Source organism: Dendrobates tinctorius, unplaced genomic scaffold (genome assembly GCF_039654945.1).
Source record: "Dendrobates tinctorius isolate UK_male_01 unplaced genomic scaffold, ASM3965494v1 ptg000229l, whole genome shotgun sequence".
Classification (NCBI taxonomy): domain Eukaryota; kingdom Metazoa; phylum Chordata; class Amphibia; order Anura; family Dendrobatidae; genus Dendrobates; species Dendrobates tinctorius.
Window position 1 is genome coordinate 1,085,809 of NW_027361896.1, and position 22,215 is coordinate 1,108,023.

A 22,215-nucleotide genomic window follows, 5' to 3' on the forward strand; every position below is an offset into this window, starting at 1 on the left:
TTTTGCAGCGTCAAAAGTAAGAAAAGGTCGAATTCTAGAAATGTTTTTGAGGTGCAGATGACAAGAGCGAGCCAGTGATCGAATGTGGGGGGCAAAGGAAAGCTCGGAATCAAGTATGACCCCAAGACAGCGGGCCTGTTGCTGGGGAGTAATAGTGGAACCACACACAGAAATAGCAATGTCGGGTATAGGTACATTAGTAGAGGGAGGAAACACCAGGAGTTCAGTCTTTGATAAGTTCAGTTTCAAATATAGTGAGGACATGATATTAGACACAGCGTTTAGACAATCGCCGGTGTTTTCTAGAAAGGCTGGCGTGATGTCAGGAGAAGAAGCGTATAATTGGGTGTCATCAGCATAGAGATGGTACTGGAAACCAAATCTACTGATTGTTTGACCAATAGGGGCAGTGTACAAGGAGAAGAGGAGGGGGCCTAGAACCGATCCTTGGGGGACCACAACAGTAAGGGGAAGGTAAGAGGAACCGGCAAAAGATACAGTAAAGGAGCGGTCGGAGAGATAGGAGAACCAGGAGAGAACGGTGTCCTTGAGGCCAATGGAACGGAGCATAGTGAGGAGGAGCTGATGATCCACAGTGTCGAATGCTGCAGAGAGATCCAAGAGAATTAGCATGGAGTAATGACCATTTGATTTAGCTGTTAGCAGATCATTAGAGACTTTAGTGAGGGCAGTTTCAGTGGAGTGTAAAGAGCGGAAACCGGATTGGAGAGGGTCGAGAACAGAGTTTTCTGAGAGATAGCGGATAAGACGGGAGTGGACCAGGCGTTCCAGGAGTTTAGAGATGAAGGGAAGATTAGAGACAGGTCTATAGTTAGCGGCACAGTTTTGGTCGAGGGATGGTTTTTTAAGTAGTGGATGTATGATGGCATGCTTAAATGAGGAGGGAAAGATACCAGAAGAGAGAGAGAGGTTAAATATTTTAGTTAGGTGAGGGGTGACAGCAGGGGAAAGGGACTGGAGGAGATGTGACGGAAATGGGTCACTGGTGCAAGTAGTTGGGCGAGAAGATGCAAGGAGCCTGCTTACTTCTTCTGTGACTGGTTCAAAATCAGAGCGTGAGCTAGATGCAGTGGGGGAGGGAGGACAGTGCATGGTATGAGGTGATTGGGAGATAATTTACTGTCGAATCTGGTCAATTTTTTCTTTGAAGTAATTGGCCAGATCGTCAGCTCGGAGCTCCGGGGTTGGGGCCTGTACTCTTGGATTGAGTAGAGAATGAAAAGTGTCAAAGAGACGTTTCGGGTTATTGGACAGTGAGGTGATGAGGGTGTTGAAATAGGCTTGTTTGGAGAGGTGAAGGGCAGTGTTGTATGTTCTAAGCATAAACTTAAAATGGATGAAATCTTCGTGTAGATTGGATTTTCTCCACAGACGTTCGGCGCACCTGGAGCACCGCTGCAGGAAACGTGTTTGCAGGGTGTGCCAGGGTTGTCGCCGTCTGCGTTTTGGTGTTCTATTTATAGGGGGGTGCAAATTCATCCAGGGCACTTTGAAGTGTTTCATTGTAATACTTCAATGCAGAATCAGGACATGAGAGGGAGGAGATAGGGGCCAATGAAGACTGCAAGTTCTTCATAAGTTTCTGGGTGATAATGACCTGTATGTTTCTATAAGTATGGACAGTGGGGGTGACCTGAGCAGCCTGGCAGTTCTTGATAGAGAATGAAAGAAGATTGTGGTCAGAGAGCCGGAGAGGGGAGTTTGCAAAATCATCCACTGCACAAAGCCGAGAGAAGACCAAGTCGAGGGAGTTTCCGTCTTCATGCGTTGGAGAATTAGTAAGCTGCGAAAGGCCAAATGAGGAGGTTAGAGATAAAAGGTGAGTAGCAGATGGTATGAGGGGAAGAGCAATGGGGATGTTGAAATCTCCCATGATGAGGGTAGGGATGTCACAGGAGAGAAAATGTGGAAGCCAAGTGGCAAAATGATCCAGGAACTGATGGGAGGGGCCGGGAGGACGATACACCACCGCCACTCGCATGGAGAAGGGGGTGTAGAGTCTGACGGCATGGACCTCAAAAGAAGGGAAGACAAGTGAGGGTAGTTGAGGGATAACCTGAAAGGTACATTTTGGTGATAAGAGCAGACCAACGCCTCCACCTGCTCTATTGTCTGATCTTGGGGTATGAGAGAAGTGTAGCCCCCCATATGAAAGAGCAGCAGCAGCGGTAGTGTCTGACTGCTGGATCCAGGTTTCAGTAAGAGCCAGGAGGTTAAGAGAATTAGAAAGGAAGAAGTCATGGATGAAGGAGAGCTTGTTACACACTGAGCGAGAATTCCAAAGTGCACAATTAAGAGAGACAGATGGCATGCAGGGAATATTAATAAGATTAGAGGGGTTTCTAAGTCTAGCAGTCGGGGGGTTTGACTTTCTATAACATGGGGGACCAGGGTTGGGAGCAATGTCTCCTGCGACTAGGAGGAGGATAGAAAGAGTAAGCAGATGGTTAAGTGATTTGTGAGAGCGTCTCTGATGTTGAATGGTGGGACTGACTGGATCTGTGCAATTTAACAATGTGAAAAGAGCGTTAGTGCTATACATAGGAGAGGAAAGGAGCGAGGGGCCAATATGGATGGAGTGTAGAGAGTTAATGCCAGGGCGGAGGATGTGTGTGAATGCAGCGGCCAGGATAAAAATTACACAAATGCATATGGTATATATTTGTTGTACTCCTAATGTACAGGGAGTAGATGTATATAAATGTCTTACCTGTCTCCTGCCCTGTCTAACTGCCATGTTATAACTGCCAGTAGTACTTTGATACATGTACTTCGATTACATGTGCATAAATGCCACCCCTGCATAAATGCTCCCCCTAGCTAGGTCTGAATATATAGGTTAAGGCTAAGATTTTTTTTTTTTTTTTGCTCTCTCTCTTCTCGTTAATCAGTCACACTAGATTGGAAAAGCTGGTTACCAGATATAAGCTTGCATAGTTGAAAACGCATAGATAGCATAGATACAAATCAACATCACCCACCAGTCAGAAGCCTTGTAAAGGATGGCACCACTGCAAGCATGCCTTTACTGCTCCAAACCTGGAAAATGCCAAGAACATGATCATTCGTACCATACAAAGTGAGTGTTATGCCAAGGAAATAGACAACCTCAGCAAGTGTCAACCAATTTCTGGCGACAGTGTCTTTAAAAGCTTAATCCAACCGTTCTCACTCCCACCATGTTACTTACTCAGAAAACCAACGCTCCCAGCACTCCAATGGGAGAATTCAGCAATAAGGACCTCTACAGATGTCAATGGAGACAAGTTCACAGTCTCTCCAATACTTTCTGGGATAGATGGAGAAAGCAATATCTTTGCACCTTACAGCCTAGGAAGAAGTGGCAGATCGACAAGCCGAACATCAAACCCGGTGATATTGTGCTCATGAAGGACAGTCAGACACATCGAAATGAGTGGTTTCTGGGCCTCATCACCAAGGTATTCCCAAGCAAAGATGAGAAGGAGCTCAAGGTCGAGGTCAAAGTGTGGAAGGCGGGGGAGAGTAAACTATTCCTCAAACCAGTTGCGGAGCTAATTCTATTGCTTTCGCCAAAAGAGCCTGTAAGTGGCATCAGTTGATGCCAGGCGGGGAGTGTTCTGCCCTCTAAATATAGGGCAGCCTATTGAGTTATGTGCTCTGAATAAAGCCATCTCTTTTTATTATTGCTGGGTTAATTATAGCACCATCTAGTGGTGGCTGAATTTATAGCTGCGTCTTAAACAGCATTCACAGCCTGTGCCTTTAACAGAAGCAATGCACTTTGGGATTGAAGCAATGCATTGTGGGAACTAAGCAGTGTATTCTGGGATGAAGGAGACTCCATTTTCCTTTTGTGGATCTCATAGGACGCACATGTGATTTTGTCCTCCTGTTAACTTTGTTTTTCCTGTGACTTCTCTACTTGAGTCGCTATCTGGTAAAGCATATCTGGTAAGGATCAGTGTTTTCTTGCAATGCAGTGATTTACAGAGGTGTTAGGCTGTGTGCCCATGTTGCTTTCTTAAGTGTTTTTGATGCGTTTCGGGGGTCAAAAATGCATCAAAAACGCTTAAAAGATGCATCCCATTCATTTTAATGCATTTTGGCCTTTTTGTGCCAATGGATGCGTTTTTTACCGCTAAGGAAACGCTTAGCAGTAAAAAAACGCAGCATGTTCATTAATTTCCGCTTAGGTCCGCGTTTTTGGCTATTTCCTATAGTCCAGAAGACGCGTGGAAAAATTGCACAAAAAATGCGGCAAAAACGCGCCGAAAAAAATATGCGTTTTCTGGGAAGGAGACCTGCTTCCTGAGTGTTTAAAAAAGCTACTGTGGGCACATATCCTTAGGCTGGTTTCATACTTGCGTTTTTTTTGCGCTGCGTTTTTGCGCATACATGCGCATGCATTTTTCCTATATTTAACATGAGTGCGCATTGTCATGCGTTTGTATGCGCATGCGTTTTTTTGTAGTGTGCGTTCACCCAAAAATGCATTAAAGTCTATGGGAACACTGACGTGTGCATGGTCATGTGCACGTCAGCGTTTAAAAACCATGCGCAAAAAACAAAAAAAACACATGATGCGTTTTTTATGCACGTTTGCACTGCGCATGCAGTGCAGCGCAAAATAACGCAAGTGTGAAAGTAGCCTTATTTACTGTCTAGCAGCCAGATGTCATTAACCTTTTAGCTACCAGTTCACAGTGAATGTAATCAGGGACTCATATATTCTCATGTAATGTTTGCATCACCGTACACTTTCTATAAATCTGTTAGCTGTGTTATCATCTGCCGAATACTTACCTATGTCATTTGTATTCCTTGTACTTTTACTGCGCATGTTCTATTCTGTTCACCAATAAACAAGTTAGACTACAGAGAACAGTCTGCTTATTTGGAACACAGAACAATGGTTTATGCTGAATTGCACACCGTGTCAACGTGTATGAAGGCAGAACAAGGACCCTGCTCCATTCCAGTTCTGTCAGTGCTGTGCTGTCTAGAGTGGAGTTGTTCCTGTGAGGATCCCGCTCTATTCCAGTCCTGAGCGGTCTAGAATGGAGTAATTCCTGTGAGAACCCCGCTCCATTCCAGTCCTGTCAGCTCTGAGCTGTCTAGAGTGGAGATGCTCCTGTGAGACCCTCCATTCCAGTCCTGTCAGTGCTGTGCTGTCTAGAGTGGAGTTGTTCTTGTGAGGATCCTGCTCTATTTCAGTCCTGTGCTGAGCTGTCTAGAGTGGAGTAATTCTTATGAGGACCCCGCTCCATTCCAGTCCTGTCAGCGCTGAGCTGTCTAGAGTGGAGTTGCTCCTGTGAGACCCTCCATTACAGTCCTGTCAGCGCTGAGCTGTCTAGAGTGGAGTTGCTCCTGTGAGACCCTCCATTACAGTCCTGTCAGCGCTGAGCTGTCTAGAGTGGAGTTGCTCCAGTGAGACACTCCATTGCAGTCCAGTCAGTGCTGTGCTGTCAAGAATGGAGTTGTTCCTGTGAGGACCCCGCTTCATTTCAGTCCTATGCTGTCTAGAGTAGAGTTGTTCCTGTGAAGACCCCGCTCCACTTCAGAAGACTCGTCAGCGCTGTGCTGTCTATGTGGCGCCCCTGAGGCTCAGGTGCCACAGAGGTACTGCACCTTCTCCTAAGGTGTGGTGCCCCACCATCCAGGTAAGTTGGAGGCTCCTGACCACGCTCCAACACTCTCACCCCACACAATAGAGTAGTTCAGCAAAACCACATTGCGGCTCCTTGCTTAGAGAGAAACAGAGCACCTTTGGTGGTTCCCTGCTTGGAATACTAAATGTGCTGGGAGGTGGATGGAGTTGAGAATACACATAAAAGAGCGGGAAGGTTTTAGGATTAGGAGTCAGTCAAGGAGTTCAGTCAGACGGGGAGTCAGAGAGGAAGCCACTCGGAGAGGAGTGGGGATCCCTGGAAGAGGGATGGAGGAAGGAGTGCTGCAGCTGCCTCAGTGATCTGAGCCAGCTGGCACGGGAAAGGAAAGAAGGAGAAAGACATTGAACCGAAGCCTGAGCTTGCATAGGAGGGAAAGACAAGTACGGAACGTAGGAGTGAAAAGGAACACAGAGGACGTGGGTTAGAGGAAGAACCCTGCCTAGAAGTTGTAAGCGCAAGGCCGGGGCCCGGTCCCCGAGGTTATATGGACACTAATGGTTCTGCAGCAGACACCGGTTGAGTAGTGGGCTGTAAATGCACTACTCCCATCTAAGGCTATTTGGATAGAGAGCCGGGAATCAGGAGTAGAGAGTCCCTGAAGCAGGCTACAGCTCTCTGCCGTACAAGTAGAGTTCTTGGGAACATCTGTCAGGAGGAACTCCAGTGTAACTCAGTACTAGGAGATCTTCACACTTAAAGGCGCTATAGAGGAGACGTTCAGAAAAGGCACATAAGTTGGCGGAGTGTTGGAAGGGAGCATTCCATCTTGCCTGGAGGTTGACTGAGTCCCTGAGTCGGAGAACACGGCACAGAAACGGACACTACAGACTGTGAGTAAAGCTTTGGAACTACAAGCCCTGGTGTCCTCCATTCCTTCCTGCATCTGTCCGCCTGGCACTGCTACATCCCCTGCGCCAAACACTACACCATCTACTTGTCTCTTCATCTATCCTGCCCTGGGACAACAGCCCTGCCTGTGGAGAGCTATAACATCATTACTGCACCACACCGTCTGTCCCGGAGGATCTGTCTGCAGCGTCGGCTTAACACCTCTCTTTCCGAACACCACAGGTGGCGTCACGAACTATTCCATTAACTACATTTCACCATTCACATCTTCCTATTACTTGGGCGCCCAGGGCCACGGTCTGGGTCACCGCTGCTGTGACACATCCCACTGATACCGGCCCGGTACCGAGTACCCCACAGCCCTGGGAGGGTGACCCATCTAGAGTGGAGTTGCTCCTGTGAGGACCCTGCTTACTTCCAGTCCTGTGCTGTCTAGAGTTGTTCCTGTGAGGACCCCGCTCCATTTCAGTCAGTGCTGAGCTGTCTAGAGTGGAGTTGTTCCTGTGAATTAGTGATGTGTCGTTCATGAACGATCCGATTCAAAGAGCCGGCTCACCGCTGGGAACGAAATGAGCCGGCTCTGCACTGTGAACAAGCCGGTTCTTTTCTTTTTTTTTTTTTCTGGCGTCAGGCAGTGGCAGTGACTCATCTGGGAGGAGGCGGAGCTGTCAGGAGACAGAGAGGGAAATGTGTGCTGTCTGTGCTGGAGTGAGTGGAAATATTTAAAGTGATATACAGTCATGGCCAAAAGTTTTGAGAATGACACAAATATTATATTTTCACATGATCTGCTGGCCTCTGGTTTTTATGTGTGTTTGTCAGATGTTTTTATCACATACAGAAATATAATTGCAATCATATTATGAGTAGCAAAAGGTTATATTGACAGTTAGAATGAGTTAATGCAGCAAGTCAATATTTGCAGTGTTGACCCTTCTTCTTCAGGACCTCAGCAATTCTCCCTGGCATGCTCTCAATCAACTTCTGGATCAAATCCTGACTGATAGCAGTCCATTCTTGCAAAATCAATGCTTTTATTTTGTCTGAATTTGAAGGTTTTTGTTTGTCCACCCGTCTCTTGATGATTGACCACAAGTTCTCAATGGGATTAAGATCTGGGGAGTTTCCAGGCCATGGTCCCAAAATCTCTATGTTTTGTTCCCTGAGCCATTTAGTTATCACCTTTGCTTTATGGCAAGGTGCTCCATCATGTTGAAAAAGGCATTATTGATCGCCAAACTGCTCTTGGACGGTTGGGAGAAGTTGCTCTTGAGGACATTCTGGTACCATTCTTTATTCATGGCTGTGTTTTTAGGCAAGACTGAGAGAGAGCCCATTCCCTTGGCTGAGAAGCAACCCCACACATGAATGGTTTCAGGATGCTTGACAGTTGGCATGAGACAAGACTGGTGGTAGCGCTCACCTGGTCTTCTCCGAATAAGCTGTTTTCCAGATGTCCCAAACAATCGAAAAGGGGATTTATCAGAGAAAATGACTTTACCCCAGTCCTCAGCAGTCCACTCCCTGTACCTCTTGCAGAATATCAGTCTGTCCATGATGTTTTTCCTGGAGAGAAGTGGCTTCTTTGCTTCCCTCCTTGAGACCAGGCCTTGCTCCAAGAGTCTCCACCTCACAGCGCGTGCAGATGCACTCACACCTGCCTGCTGCCATTCCTGAGCAAGCTCTGCACTGCTGGTAGCCCGATCCCGCAGCTGAAACACTTTTAAGAGACGGTCCTGGCGCTTGCTGGTCTTTCTTGGGCGCCCTGGAGCCTTTTTGGCAACAAGGGAATCTCTCTCCTTGAAGTCCTTGATGATGCGATAGATTGTTGACTGAGGTGCAATCTTTCTAGCTGTGATACTCTTCCCTGTTAGGCCATTTTTGTGCAGTGCAATGATGACTGCACGTGTTTCTTTAGAGATAACCATGGTTAACAGAAGAGAAACAATGATGCTAAGCACCAGCCTCCTTTTAAAGTGTCCAGTAGTGTCATTCTTACTTAATCATGACAGATTGATCTCCAACCCTGTCTCATCAACACCCACACCTGTGTTAATGGAGCAATCACTGAAACGATGTTAGCTGGTCCTTTTAAGGCAGGGCTGCAATGATGTTGAAATGTGTTTTGGGGGATAAAGTTCATTTTCTAGGCAAATATTGACTTTGCAAGTAATTGCTGTTAAGCTGATCACTCTTTATAACATTCTGGAGTATATGCAAATTGTCATTAGAAAAAATGAAGCAGTAGACATTGTAAAAATTAATATTTGTGTCATTCTCAAAACTTTTGGCCATGACTGTACTCCTCCTAGCTTCAGACATGCATGCATGGCATACAGTATATGGCATGTGACTGTAGAGGGGTTAAACTCAAGTGACTCAGCAAGTTGGTCTCATGTAGACTCTCACATATACTATAGTATACTATTAAAGTCAGCCGACTCAGCTCAGCATCAGCAGTGCAGCACTGAGTGAGTGAGGAGGATTCAGGACAGTCACACAGGACAGGAACCCTACAGGGAGAAGCGTCAGTTCTTGCTGAGGGTAGGGGTAAGCAATATAATAAAGTGATTTCAGGCAAAACTGTGCAGAGATCTAGGTCCAGCCCCAATAATTAGGCCATGTGCACACATAATTTTTGGTGCTGCGGATTTGGAAAAATCCGCAAGTAAACAAGACCTGCAGATTAGCCTGCAGTTTAGCCCTGCGGTTTCACACCTCTACAATGGAGGTTTGAAACCGCAGCGGATTCCGCACAAAGAATTGACATGCTGTGGATCTGAACCCGCAGCAGATCCGCGTGGAAAAATCTGCAGCATGTGCACAGCGTTTCTCAGTTTACCATTGAAAACAATGGTACTGTACAACGCATATAAAGCTGCTGCAGAGCCTGAAACGCTGCGGATCCGCAGCAGAATCCGCACTGTGGCCTTATAAGGTTAAGCTGGTTTCACACTTGCATATTTTGGATGCACACGGATCCGTCTCCATTGACTTTCAGTGGTGACGGATGGGACTTGCGTGTGCATCCATTTGTCACCGTTTTCCCACGGATCGCTGTGTCTGCATATTTTATCAGATGCACAAAAACGCAACTTGTTGCAGTTTTGTGTCATCTGAAAAACACGCAGGCACAGGGAGACGCACGGATCCGCGGCTACACTTCTGGAATTAACATGGAGCATGGATCCAGGACAACACGGGTCCGTGTGCAGGGATCCGTGTTGCGGCACTGATGCTCGGAAGTGAGGGATGTGCTATGGGAAAGTGATGACACTGTATGGGAACAGACTGCAGACACAATCTAGACTATGTCCGCATGCTGCTCTGTCATACAGTGATCTTTCCCGCCTCCCTAGAAGGGCTTATGCCCTGTGTTACAGTGTGGTAATGATAATAAAATGTATTGGGAGCATGTATATAACATGGGGGCACCTGGTTAGGGGCTGCGTTCACACTAGCGTTGTGGTACTGTGCGTTGTGAAGCGTAGCAATCCTGATCCAGATTAGATCTCTATACTTAACATAGGGACGCACGGACCTGCGTTTGCATCAGGATTTTCCATGTTCTCCCAAAACGCAGCTTGTTGTGAATTTTGGGTGTTAAAAAAAATCTGCAGACATCCTGATATGTATCAGCAAAACCATATGATTTTCAATGTAGATGCACCTGAATCAGGATGCCTGCGTCCAATCTGCATGTGATTTCATACTGCGCAGGCTCAGAGCCTCATTTTCTTTTTTTCTTTCACCAGTCTCTCTTTCTCTCTCTTCCCTCCCCTCTCTCCCCCTATCCTCTCTCTGCCCCAGAAGTCAGAATTTCACATTTCCAACCAAATCCTCATTAGGGTGCAGTTCCATGCGTTTGCATCCATTTGCAGAAAAAACACGGATGCGAATAAATCGCGTCCAAGAGGGAATGACTACAGCAATGAAGGTGCGGACTACTAGTCTGGGGGAATAGATGTCCCGCTGGGCTACTGCTGGTTCATTATCAGATCACCAGTGCCGATATGAAACTATCTTTACAGCACATGACTTTATTACAATGCAGTAATAGGGGAGTCTAGAGGAATGGTTCCACTTGGGGAACATGAAGGATCTTTTCAGTGAAATATTGAAACAAAACTGGCCCTAGTCCAAATCATTTTGCAGGCTTCAAAAAAATACACCTGCGAGGTTGTCCTTGACTTTAATGCTGGCTGACCTTAGAATAGGTCAGCAATGTCTGATCAGTGAGGGTGCGACACCGAGCACCCCTGCCAGTTGTGTACAGTGCTTCCAACATACCTTTTACGGATTATACTCTTATACAGCACCAACACAGATTGCAGCACTTACTAAGCCAGACAGGACATGTACAAAAAACACCACAGATTAGAAAGGAATACATGGTAAGACTGTCTGCAACGAAGGAGCCGGGGCCTGATCACAAGAGCTGACAATCTGAGGACACAGCAATGCTGAATAACAGTCTACACTGCGTCACTAGATCCTTATACAGGTGGAGAATGAGGGCCTCACTTTACAGGCAAAGACCTAGAACGATGACTGTGGAAAACGGATTAATATTAAAAAAAGAGCCATTAAAAGAGCCGGCTCTTTATGGTGAGCGGAGCCGAATCGCCAAAAAGAGGCGAACTTCCCATCACTACTGTGAACCCTCCATTCCAGTCCTGTCAGCGCTGTGCTGTCTAGAGTGGAGTTGTTCCTGTGAGGACCCTGCTCCATTTTAGTCAGCGCTATGCTGTCTAGAGTGGAGTTGCTCCTGTGAGACCCTCCATTCCAGTCCTGTCAGCGCTGTGCTGTCTAGAGTGGAGTTGTTCCTGTGAGGACCCCGTTTCATTTCAGTCCTGTGCTGAGCTGTCTAGAGTGGAGTTGTTCCTGTGAGGACCAGCTCCATTCCTGTCAGTGCTGTACTGACTAGAGTGGAGTAATTCCTATGAGGACCCCGCTCCATTCCAGTCTTGTCAGCGCTGAGCTGTCTAGAGTGGAGTTGCTCCTGTGAGACCCCCGCTCGCTTCCAGTCCTGTGCTGTCTAGAGTGGAATCGTTCCTGTGAAGACCCCGCTCCATTCCAGAAGACCTGTCAGGGCTGTGCTGTCTAGAGTAGAGTTGTTCCTGTGAAGTCCCCTCTCCATTCCAGAAGACCTGTCGGCGATGTGCTGTCTAGAGTGGAGTTGTTCCTGTGAGACCCCAGCTCGCTTCCAGTCCTGTGCTGTCTAGAGTGGAGTTGTTCCTGTGAGGACCCCGCTCCATTTCAGTCAGTGCTGAGCTGTCTAGATTGGAGTTGTTCCTGTGAGGACCCCGCTCCATTTCAGTCAGTGCTGAGCTGTCTAGAGTGGAGTTGTTCCTGTGAGGACCCCGCTCCATTTCAGTCAGTGCTGAGCTGTCTAGATTGGAGTTGTTCCTGTGAGGACCCCGCTCCATTTCAGTCAGTGCTGAGCTGTCTAGAGTGGAGTTGTTCCTGTGAGGACCCCGCTCTATTTCAGTCAGTGCTGAGCTGTCTAGAGTGGAGTTGTTCCTGTGAGGACCCGGCTCCATTTCAGTCAGTGCTGAGCTGTCTAGAGTGGAGTTGTTCCTGTGAGGACCCCGCTCCATTTCAGTCAGTGCTGAGCTGTCTAGAGTGGAGTTGTTCCTGTGAGGACCCGGCTCCATTTCAGTCAGTGCTGAGCTGTCTAGAGTGGAGTTGTTCCTGTGAGGACCCCGCTCCATTTCAGTCAGTGCTGTGCTGTCTATATTGGAGTTGTTCCTGTGAGGACCCCGCTCCATTTCAGTCAGTGCTGAGCTGTCTAGAGTGGAGTTGTTCCTGTGAGGACCCCGCTCCATTTCAGTCAGTGCTGAGCTGTCTAGAGTGGAGTTGTTCCTCTGAGGACCCCGCTCCATTTCTGTCAGTGCTGAGCTGTCTAGAGTGGAGTTGTTCCTGTGAGGACCCCGCTCCATTTCAGTCAGTGCTGAGCTGTCTAGAGTGGAGTTGCTCCTGTGAGACCCCGCTCCAGCAGCGGAACAGCCCCATTGTAGTCGCCTCATCCTCACTAGTGATCCGTCTAGAGTGGATTTGCTGGAAGGAGGTGCCCTCACAAGAGCCACTCCAATCTAGACGCAACCGATAGAAGGGCGCACATGGTACCGGGCATGCCAGGCTGGAACTCCTGAAACATATTGCAACAGCTCATAAACCACTATCTCTTACTGAAAGTATTGAGCGAAAATGGCAAGAATAATGCAAGACGGGATAGTGCATACGACGTATTAGATCATAGAAAGTATTTAAGTAACATTGTGATCAATTGGCGTTAATACTTCTCAGTGTTTCCCCCCTACACATTGAATAGTGGTATGTTCCGTAGTAGACGTTTCCAGAATCAGCCGTAAACTGCACGCTTTTGCAGTGCGCACGCGCAGACTAGTGGCGGTTGCTTGTCAGTGTGTGTGCGCACAGTCGGGTTCCCTGGATCGCTGTCATGTCTGCTCTAGGTACTCTCGCCTTCGATGAGTATGGGCGACCATTCATCATTATCAAAGATCAGGATCGCAAGTCTCGTGTGTCTGGTTTGGATGCGTTGAAGGTAAGGAGGGCGTCTCTTTGTACCTCGCCTGCCGCATTTCGTCCTCAGGCCTTTGCCCTGTATAACCTATGGCGGCAGCGTGTCAGATGCTATTGTGTGCCATGAGCTTGTGCCAGAGTCCGGTCTCCTGTTAGGGTGCCATAATCCATGTCCCTGCTGCGAAGCGGCGGCGTGTCTGACCGTGGCCGGGTAACACACATGGTCCTCTGGCCTTTCCTGCTGTGTGGTAAGTACACCACTGGAGGGCGTTATTACCGAGCTGCTTAGGCCTCTTTCACACTTCAGTTATTTGCATCAGTTAAAATCCGCCAAAAAGGCAGACAAGCGGATCTGTTCTCAACTGATGTGAACGGCTGGCACAGGATCCGTTTTTAGACGGATCCTGAAAATGAGGAAATTTAAAGGAACCGCTGGCGAGAGAGAGATTTTTTTTTTTGTCCGGCACCCAGACAGATTTTGGGGTTAATTCAGTATCTGGAGGATCCGCTGGCCAAAAAAACGTTGCAAGCTCCGTTTGGAAATCTTTGAGGATGTTGACGGACACTAACATTGTGGCGGATCCTCAAAAAAACGGATGCAACGGACGGCAATCAGCCAGGATCCGCCAATAATGAAAGTCAATGGGGAAAAAAACTGATCCGCAAAGAAAAATGGCCGATCCGTTTTTTTTTCAAAATTGGCGGATCTTGACTGATTGTCAAAAACGGATGTGTGAAAGAGGCCTTATTGTGGGGGGCCTTCTCTTCAGGACTATGTCAAATATAGCGTGGCACTACCGCAGGGTGCGCAAGTAGGTTACCCAGACCAAAGTGAATAATAAAGTAACTTGGCACACAACTGAATAATCCTTTGCAGATTAGATTTATCTTATATTTTTTTGCAGTCCTGGAAACGTTTCGGCCTATTATCGGCCTTCGTCAGTCTACCGACTATCGCGGAATGATAATCTGGTACCCAAGTAAGAATTCCTATGGAGATTTTAAAATATCATGTTGATCTAAATGGTATCTCCTATTATAAGAGTAGGTAATCTGAATTAAAGGCCTTGCAAAAGGAATGTATAACTCTACATAGAAAAATGTATAGATCTCCTTAGAGGTATCGTGGACGCTTAATCTGTTGGGAACTAGTACTGTATAGTCCAGGATGAAGTAGATAGGTCCATATAAAGCTAGTGGAGATGTGGAGTCGGCGTGCACAGATTGGACGCGGTATTCCGCTGACGAGCTGGGGAATACACATTTTATTGTGAGTCTCCAGCATTAGGGCGATTTGATCAGGATTGTGCACCATTAGGTGCTCTTTGCGGTAATTCTATATTTACATTATCATATGGATACACCTTATTGTGGATGTTTTTCCTTTTTTGTTCCTTTATGCTGATATATGCATGAGACTCAATTCATTATTGTATTGATCAGGACTAACAGGGGGTTGTATTCCCTTTTTGTTTTTACATGATTTTAAATTTATATTGTTGTCAATAAAGCTTTTCCTGTTATTATATATATCGGTGGTGTGCATTTTTATGTGGTCTTCTTTCCTTTTTTGTTGCATTAACTCTTCATGTGACCATTTGCACCCCCGACATTAATTATTTCATTGAGTATTTGCAGTGCGCCCTTACATTCTTTTTCCGGTCCATTTTATAATGACTTCGACTCCACAGAGGCAGAGACTCCAGAGACACATTGACAGGATTAATGATGTTTTTTAATTAGTGGAGGCATGTCATTGTACCATTCACAAAATGTAGTGCAGGTCTGTATTGACTAGACACGCCTGACCCCCACGGTCATACAACTACCACCAAAGGCTGATGCATATACAGTGCCTACAAGTAGTATTCAACCCCCTGCAGATTTAGCAGGTTTGATAAGATGCAAATAAGTTAGAGCCTTCAAACTTCACACAAGAGCAGGATTTATTAACAGATGCATAAATCTTACAAACCAAAAAGTTATGTTGCTCAGTTAAATGTTAAAAAATTTTAAACATAAAAGTGTGGGTCAATTATTATTCAACCCCTAGGTTTAATATTTTGTGGAATAACCCTTGTTTGCAATTACAGCTAATAATCGTCTTTTATAAGACCTGATCAGGCCGGCACAGGTCTCTGGAGTTATCTTGGCCCACTCCTCCATGCAGATCTTCTCCAAGTTATCTAGGTTCTTTGGGTGTCTCATGTGGACTTTAATCTTGAGCTCCTTCCACAAGTTTTCAATTGGGTTAAGGTCAGGAGACTGACTAGGCCACTCCAACACCTTGATTTTTTGCCTCTTGAACCAGGCCTTGGTTTTCTTGGCTGTGTGCTTTGGGTCGTTGTCTTGTTGGAAGATGAAATGACGACCCATCTTAAGATGCTTGATGGATGAGCGGAGGTTCTTGGCCAAAATCTCCAGGTAGGCCGTGCTATCCATCTTCCCATGGATGCGGACCAGATGGCCAGGCCCCTTGGCTGAGAAACAGCCCCACAGCATGATGCTGCCACCACCATGCTTGACTGTAGGGATGGTATTCTTGGGGTCGTATGCAGTGTCATCCAGTCTCCAAACGTCACGTGTGTGGTTGGCACCAAAGATCTCGATCTTGGTCTCATCAGACCAGAGAACCTTGAACCAGTCTGTCTCAGAGTCCTCCAAGTGATCATGAGCAAACTGTAGACGAGCCTTGACATGACGCTTTGAAAGTAAAGGTACCTTACGGGCTCGTCTGGAACGGAGACTATTGCGGTGGAGTACGTTACTTATGGTATTGACTGAAACCAATGTCCCCACTGCCATGAGATCTCCTTGTTGTCCTTGGGTTAGCCTTGACTCTTCGGACAAGCCTGGCCTCGGCACGGGAGGAAACTTTCAAAGGCTGTCCAGGCCGTGGAAGGCTAACAGTAGTTCCATAAGCCTTCCACTTCCGGATGATGCTCCCAACAGTGGAGACAGGTAGGCCCAACTCCTTGGAAAGGGTTTTGTACCCCTTGCCAGCCTTGTGACCCTCCACGATCTTGTCTCTGATGGCCTTGGAATGCTCCTTTGTCTTTCCCATGTTGACCATGTATGAGTGCTGTTCACAAGTTTGGGGAGGGTCTTAAATAGTCAGAAAAGGCTGGAAAAAGAGATAATTAATCCAAACATGTGAAGCTCATTGTTCTTTGTGTTTGAAATACTTCTTAATACTTTAGGGGAACCAAACAGAATTCTGGTGGTTTGAGGGGATGAATAATAAATGACCCTCTGAATAAACTTTTCACAATTTAAAAAAAAAATTAAACAAAGAAATAACATTCTTTTTTGCTGCAGTGCATTTCACACTTCCAGGTTGATCTACAGTCCAAATGTCACAATGCCAAGATAATTCCGAATGTGTAAACCTGCTAAATCTGCAGGGGGTTGAATACTACTTGTAGGCACTGTAGCTCTCCTTGGCGGCCATAATTTCTGCTCTGTGTGAATCGACTTTCTTCAGTGAACAGCACTGAGCCCTACTGGTTCCTTGTCCAGCGTAGATGCTCCCTGGCCCTTGCAAGATGGTCAGGAACCCTTGTCGGTCGGTCATCTGGTCGGCAAAGCACGCTGATGTAAACTGTTTTCAATGTTCTGACGTGACACTTGGTTGCCTCTCGCATGCCTTGAATGTGCATGGAGTTGTAAGGAATACATCATCCGGTTCCAAAGGGAATTTTTCACAATGAAATGGTCACCAGTGTAGGATGTGGCCAAAGGATGTCGACTTGTCTCCGTTGCCATGATTCTTCCAGTCTCTCTGTACCTCTGTTGCAACCTGCTGATGACTCTGACGCTAAGCTGAGTGGATGCTTCCATCCGAGAACATCCTGCTTGAAGCCTTGCAATGGTTTCTCAGTTGTTAGGTGTTGTCTTGGTCTCATGATGTCAAAATATGAACAGCATGATGATGACTGTTTAAATACCAATTGTAATTGAATCTCAAAATTTATTGGCCAATTCATGGATCACAGTTTTGTGATTTTTTTTTTTTATTTTTTTTTTTTATTTTTTTTCCATTACCATTAAGCTTCTTGTTAGAGAACAAAAAGTTTTGTAAAAAGTACTGAAACATTGAACAGTTGGACATGGGTATTCAGTAGTTTAGAGAACATCGCATGAAGTTCACCAGAAAAGTATAAAGGGCATTTTGGGTTCAGCCTCAAATTTCACCAGAAAGTCAATTATCCGTAACTTTTTTTTGTGTGTGTGTGGACGGAAAATGGGGATGTGTCATGCAATCCGAAGTGATCATACCGGGGGGGGTGTTGTGGAACGGGGTCACAGTAGGCAGGGTTGCTGTTCCAGCATGCTGAATAAAAAAAAATGCTTCTGCAGGCAGTTGCAGCATAATCGCATGGTTACTGTGCACTTAATCCCTTTTGCCTGCACAACATCAGGCAAATGTTACCTTGCTCAAGTAAATCTGCAAATGGGATTAAGTGCACAGTAACCATGGGATTATTCTGCAGCGCTGGTGCCACTGCCGGCTAAAACATCAGATACCTGTAATGCCGGGCAGTCAACGGTCGGGGACTCTGCTCTCCTCCGTAGGAAGACTGCTCCCGTCTCCACTTTGGTGGTACTCGGGACCCTTACCCGCCCCTCCTGCGCCCCCTCAGCGGGGTAAAGCGGGGTGGTGCTGTGCGGCCGGGGTCCTCCCCCCCCCCCCCCATGCGGCATGCGATCCGTGCGCGCACGTGCACACCGGAGGTGGCGTCGGGACTGGCGCCGAACTTCCGGTTTGCCTTCCACCTGTGTGCAAGGCGGGAACGCACGCGCGACTGCGGGCACGGTCTGGGGCCCCCAGCCACCGGCCCTTCTGGGCTGAGCGTGGCTGCTCTCGTCAGAGGACGGAGCACCGCCGATTGTGCAGGGGCAGCTGCTGAGCAGCTGGGGAATTCATCTGTTGGGAGAGGTGATTGAAATGACCCTCATCTGTGGACCGAGGGGAGGAGGAGCACACAACACTCTGAATGGACCTCGGTTATTCTAATCCCGGTCCGTGTGCGTCCAGGTAAGGCAATTATCTGTACAGTGACTGTGGCTGACTGACCATGGACGGTGACAAACCCTTACTGCCAGCTACTGCGGGCACTGTGTCACCCTCCTACTGTAAGTAGCGGGGTGGGTCCCCCCTTTTCTGTCCAGAGTAGTCTCTGAGGTGGCTTAGTATGCCTTTTCTCTCGTAGGGAGACAGGGCCTCTGACCCTAAAAAGAATAAACCAGGTGTGGTTCCAGGCCTCCCTCTTCATATAGGGGTAGCTTTGTCAGCCCTGCACGGACGATATATTACGTACAGAGCAACTCTAACTCAGAGGATGCTTGGGAAAATGAGGGTTCCACTTCCACCCTCAGATCTGGGAATACTATCTCTCTTCCGAAGGTGCCTCTGGCCATTCTAGGCTGAGCGTGACTACATTCGTCACTGCAGCTAAGCAGCTTGAGCCTGGGCCGGGACGGGAATGAGAGACCAGATTAGTTCGTACGGGAGGAGGATGTGGAATTTTCTATATAAGATGAGATGTTTGGAGGGGTTGAAGCCTTCACGGCTGGTAATGGGCCCCTCCTGAGAGAAACTTGGTGTCACCTCAGAATTGAGGAATCTGTTTTTCCCTTGGACGGAGATGGATCCTTATGGGAAGTCAATAAAGTGGACGTGCAGGAGAGCAGCTCTTCCATTTAAGGGCAACTCTCAATGGAAAGCTTGCTCAGGAAATCCTGGGATGCCTCCACAACCCTACTGAAGGCCAATATAGCCTCTACGTGTGTAGCCGGGTCCCAGTCTGCTGGTTGCGTATGCCGGAGGATCACCTCACTCAGGGGACCTCCAGGGAAGAAACCCATGACTTTCCCTATTACAAAGCGACAGGGTTTCAAGCGGATGCTTCCTCTAAGTTCGTCCGGGTAGCAGCCAAATCTGCGGTGTCAACCGGCCCATCTAGGTTCGGCAGGTGGCGGCTGCTAAGCAGCTTGAGCCTGGGCCGGGATCCAAATGGGAGACCAGCCTGCAATCGCAGGTCACGGGTCATGCATTTACCTCTCCAACTCAGCCAGGGGAATGCTGTGGCTGAAAGTTGGGGGAGGAGACTTTGTCAAACGTCTATACGTTTCCCTTTTGGGGAAATTATGTGGCCCAGCTCTGGATGATATCCTAGAGAAAGCAACTGATAAAAAGAAGTCTCTTCCGGAACCTAGGAAACTATTTCTTCGTCGTCCTCCCAGAATTCACGGTTCTCCGGTCGGGGGCAGACCCTTGAATTTCATAGATTGTTGCAATCCATCTCAAACCAATGGGTTATTTGCACCTTTCACGATGGCTGAGATGGAGGTTCGAGAGTCCTCCCCCGCAATGCCTAAGAGTGACGTCCTTGCAGGCGTACCTCCAAAAATCCTTGCTGTCAGTCAAAAGACACTTCTGCAAGGCGAAGTGCATGACTACTCCCGTCGGGTGTCGATTGCTGGGCGGCTTGGAGCAGGTCCGGGACCAGAGTGGGAGACCAGCGGGCAAATCGACAGGAGATAGGCAGAGGCCACTACTCTCGCCTCTTCATAATTGTAAAACCCTCAGGAAAGCAGGGTTATAATAAACTTAAAACCCTTGAACCAAGTGGTAAAGTACAGATTCAGGGTGGAGTCGGTTAAGTCGGCAATCCCCCTCATAGGACAAATTGGGTGTTGGCCACAATAGACCTGAGGGACGCTTACTATCATGTCCCGATTCATCCAGACCACAGGGAATTCCTCAGGTTTGCGGTTTTCCAGGGTCCCCGGGCCAACCACTACCAGTTCAACGTCCTGCCATTTGGGGTGTCATCAGCCCTCGAGTGTTTACCAAGATAATGGCAGAGGCAATGATCTTAATTTGCCAGCTGGTGATTTGCATTGTCCCATACCTAGGCGACCTTCTAATAAGGGCTCCATCCATGTCTCGCCTGAACCAGGACATAGGAAAGTCCCTGGAAATTTTACAGTCCTTGGGTTGGATCCCCAGCCTGGAGAAATCAGACCTTCATTCGTCAGGGAAGAAGTTCTTAGGGATACTCCTGGACTCAGGAAGGCGAACATCTTTCTTACCCAGGGAACGACAACTCGACCTTGTTCAGAGGTCCTCCAGGTCGGAGACCACAGAGCACCCACCCTGAGACACAATGTCTATCCTAGGTTCGCTTACAGCGTGCGTCCAAACTGTTTCCTGGGCTCAAGCCCATATTCTGTTCCTTCGGTCCTATGTACTCCGGTGTTCGAAGAAGTATCGGAATACTCTGACCAAGAGAACGCCTCTTCCTGGTCATGTGAAGGCGTCTCTCCTATGGTGGCTGGACTACCAGAACCTCCAGCGGGACGTCAGCTGGGATCAGCTCTCCCTGGAAATTGTCACCACAAACGCCAGTCAGAGAGTCTGGGGTGCTATAGTGGAGAAATCACACTTCCAGGGGGTATACCCCCCCAGACGTCAGAGCCAGCTCCTCAAATGTGAGAGAACTGAAAACTGTGGAGGAAGCGTTGAAAGCAGCATCAACCCTTGTCCAAATGATTATGTACGTGTCTGCCCAGACAATGCGACTATGGTGTCCACCTTCTGGGAGAGAGTTTGTGAAACAGGTGTCTTGTATCATCCAGCTGGAGGAAAGGATATATGCTAAAAGAGGCAATTCTAAAACCTATGAGAGGTTGTGGAATCCCTGGTTACAATACGGTACAGTTAACTGATGGGAATGTGCTATATCTTACAATGCTGGTGTTGTGGATTAAACCATTAATACCCGGACATAGGAGCATTTCTGTTTTGTATGGTTTGATTGACAAAATGGGTAAAGAGGGTGACTAATGGTAAATTACGGTGTAAGAGAAATCTTATGGAGAAAAGTTATATATGCTGTCTACATGGGGTGGGTGGGAGGGGCGGGGGAACAGGGATGTTCAATTTGTAAATCTATGGTTTGTGGAAGATTTACTGTATATTCTGTATTTTGAATTCTGATTTAATAAAAATCATTTTTTTTTTTAATCAATCCTAGTGGCTCCCTTGTAGCCATGGGAAAGCTGGTACAGAGCCCTACGGAACATGGCTCAGAAAGGCCCAATACTTCTGCCCCTAGAGGGCCAGTCTCCTTTACTAAGACCCTCTACTGCACCCAGACCCGCACAGAATGAACCTTGCGGCCTGGCTACTGAAGCCGGAATTCTAATGGCTTAAGGATTTTCCGAGGAAGTGATCCAAACTCTACAGGGCCACCGACCATTCTAGGCTGAGCATGACTAACGCCATTTACGGGAAGGTTTGGAAGATGTTCTCATCTTGGTGTTCCCTAAGTGCCCTGGACCCCTTCCATCCTTATATCACAAATCTTAGAATTTCTTCAAGATGGCTTAGTTCTAGGGTTCACTCCTAGCACACTAAAGGTACAGGTATCAGATCTTAGTTCATTTTACAATCAAGATCTGGCAAGCAATCGCTGGATCAAGTGATTCATAACCTCAGCAACTAGAATCCGTCCCAGACTCCGTAGTCAGTTTCTCTGTGGGACTTGGACCTAGTTCTCAAAGGCTCGACCAGGGAACCGTTGAGCCACTGTCTTCCACGGCTCTGGAAATCTTAACACTAAAAACTGTTTTTGGTAGCAATTACTACCGTAAGGCGCATAGGGGAATTGCAGGCCCTTTCAATACAGGAGCCATACTTGACCATCACGGAAGATGACATCTTCCTAAGGTTAAATCCCTCCTTTACGCCTAAGGTAGTCTCAAACTTTCATAGGTTCCAGGACATTGTATTACCTTCCTTCTGTACAAACCCCTCCCAACACGAAAGAAGCCTTTCACACCCTCGACGTCTGTAGAGTAGTTCTCTTCTACCTCCAGCAGACGGAGAGTTAGAGGATTGACCAGATTTTATTTATTCAAATTTCCGGTCGGAATAAAGGCAAAAAGGCGGAAAAAATTAGAATCACGAATTGGATCAGGCACGCTATCGGCCTCACCTACTCGTCACAGAATGTTGCTCCTCCTACTTCTCTGAAAGCCCACTCTGCTCATCAGTATCAACATCATGGGCAGGAAGAGGGAATGCATCTTCTGAGCAGATATACAGAGCCGCCACCTGGTCGTCTGTACATACATTCAC

General features: G+C 47.3%; 1 protein-coding gene across 3 annotated transcripts in view; it reads left to right on the forward strand.

The window, feature by feature from the left end:
* The first annotated feature begins 12,892 nt into the window (after positions 1-12,892).
* CCT5 (chaperonin containing TCP1 subunit 5) overlaps positions 12,893-22,215 on the forward strand; it is a 305,457-nt gene continuing 296,134 nt past the window's right edge. For 2 of the 3 annotated variants that reach the window (XM_073555723.1, XM_073555722.1), the window contains exon 1: positions 12,893-13,089. In XM_073555723.1, the coding sequence (XP_073411824.1) occupies positions 12,985-13,089 (105 nt within the window). In that variant the 5' untranslated portion in view covers positions 12,893-12,984. The remainder of the gene's footprint in view (positions 13,090-22,215) is intronic. The other variant, XM_073555721.1, reaches the window with a different exon arrangement.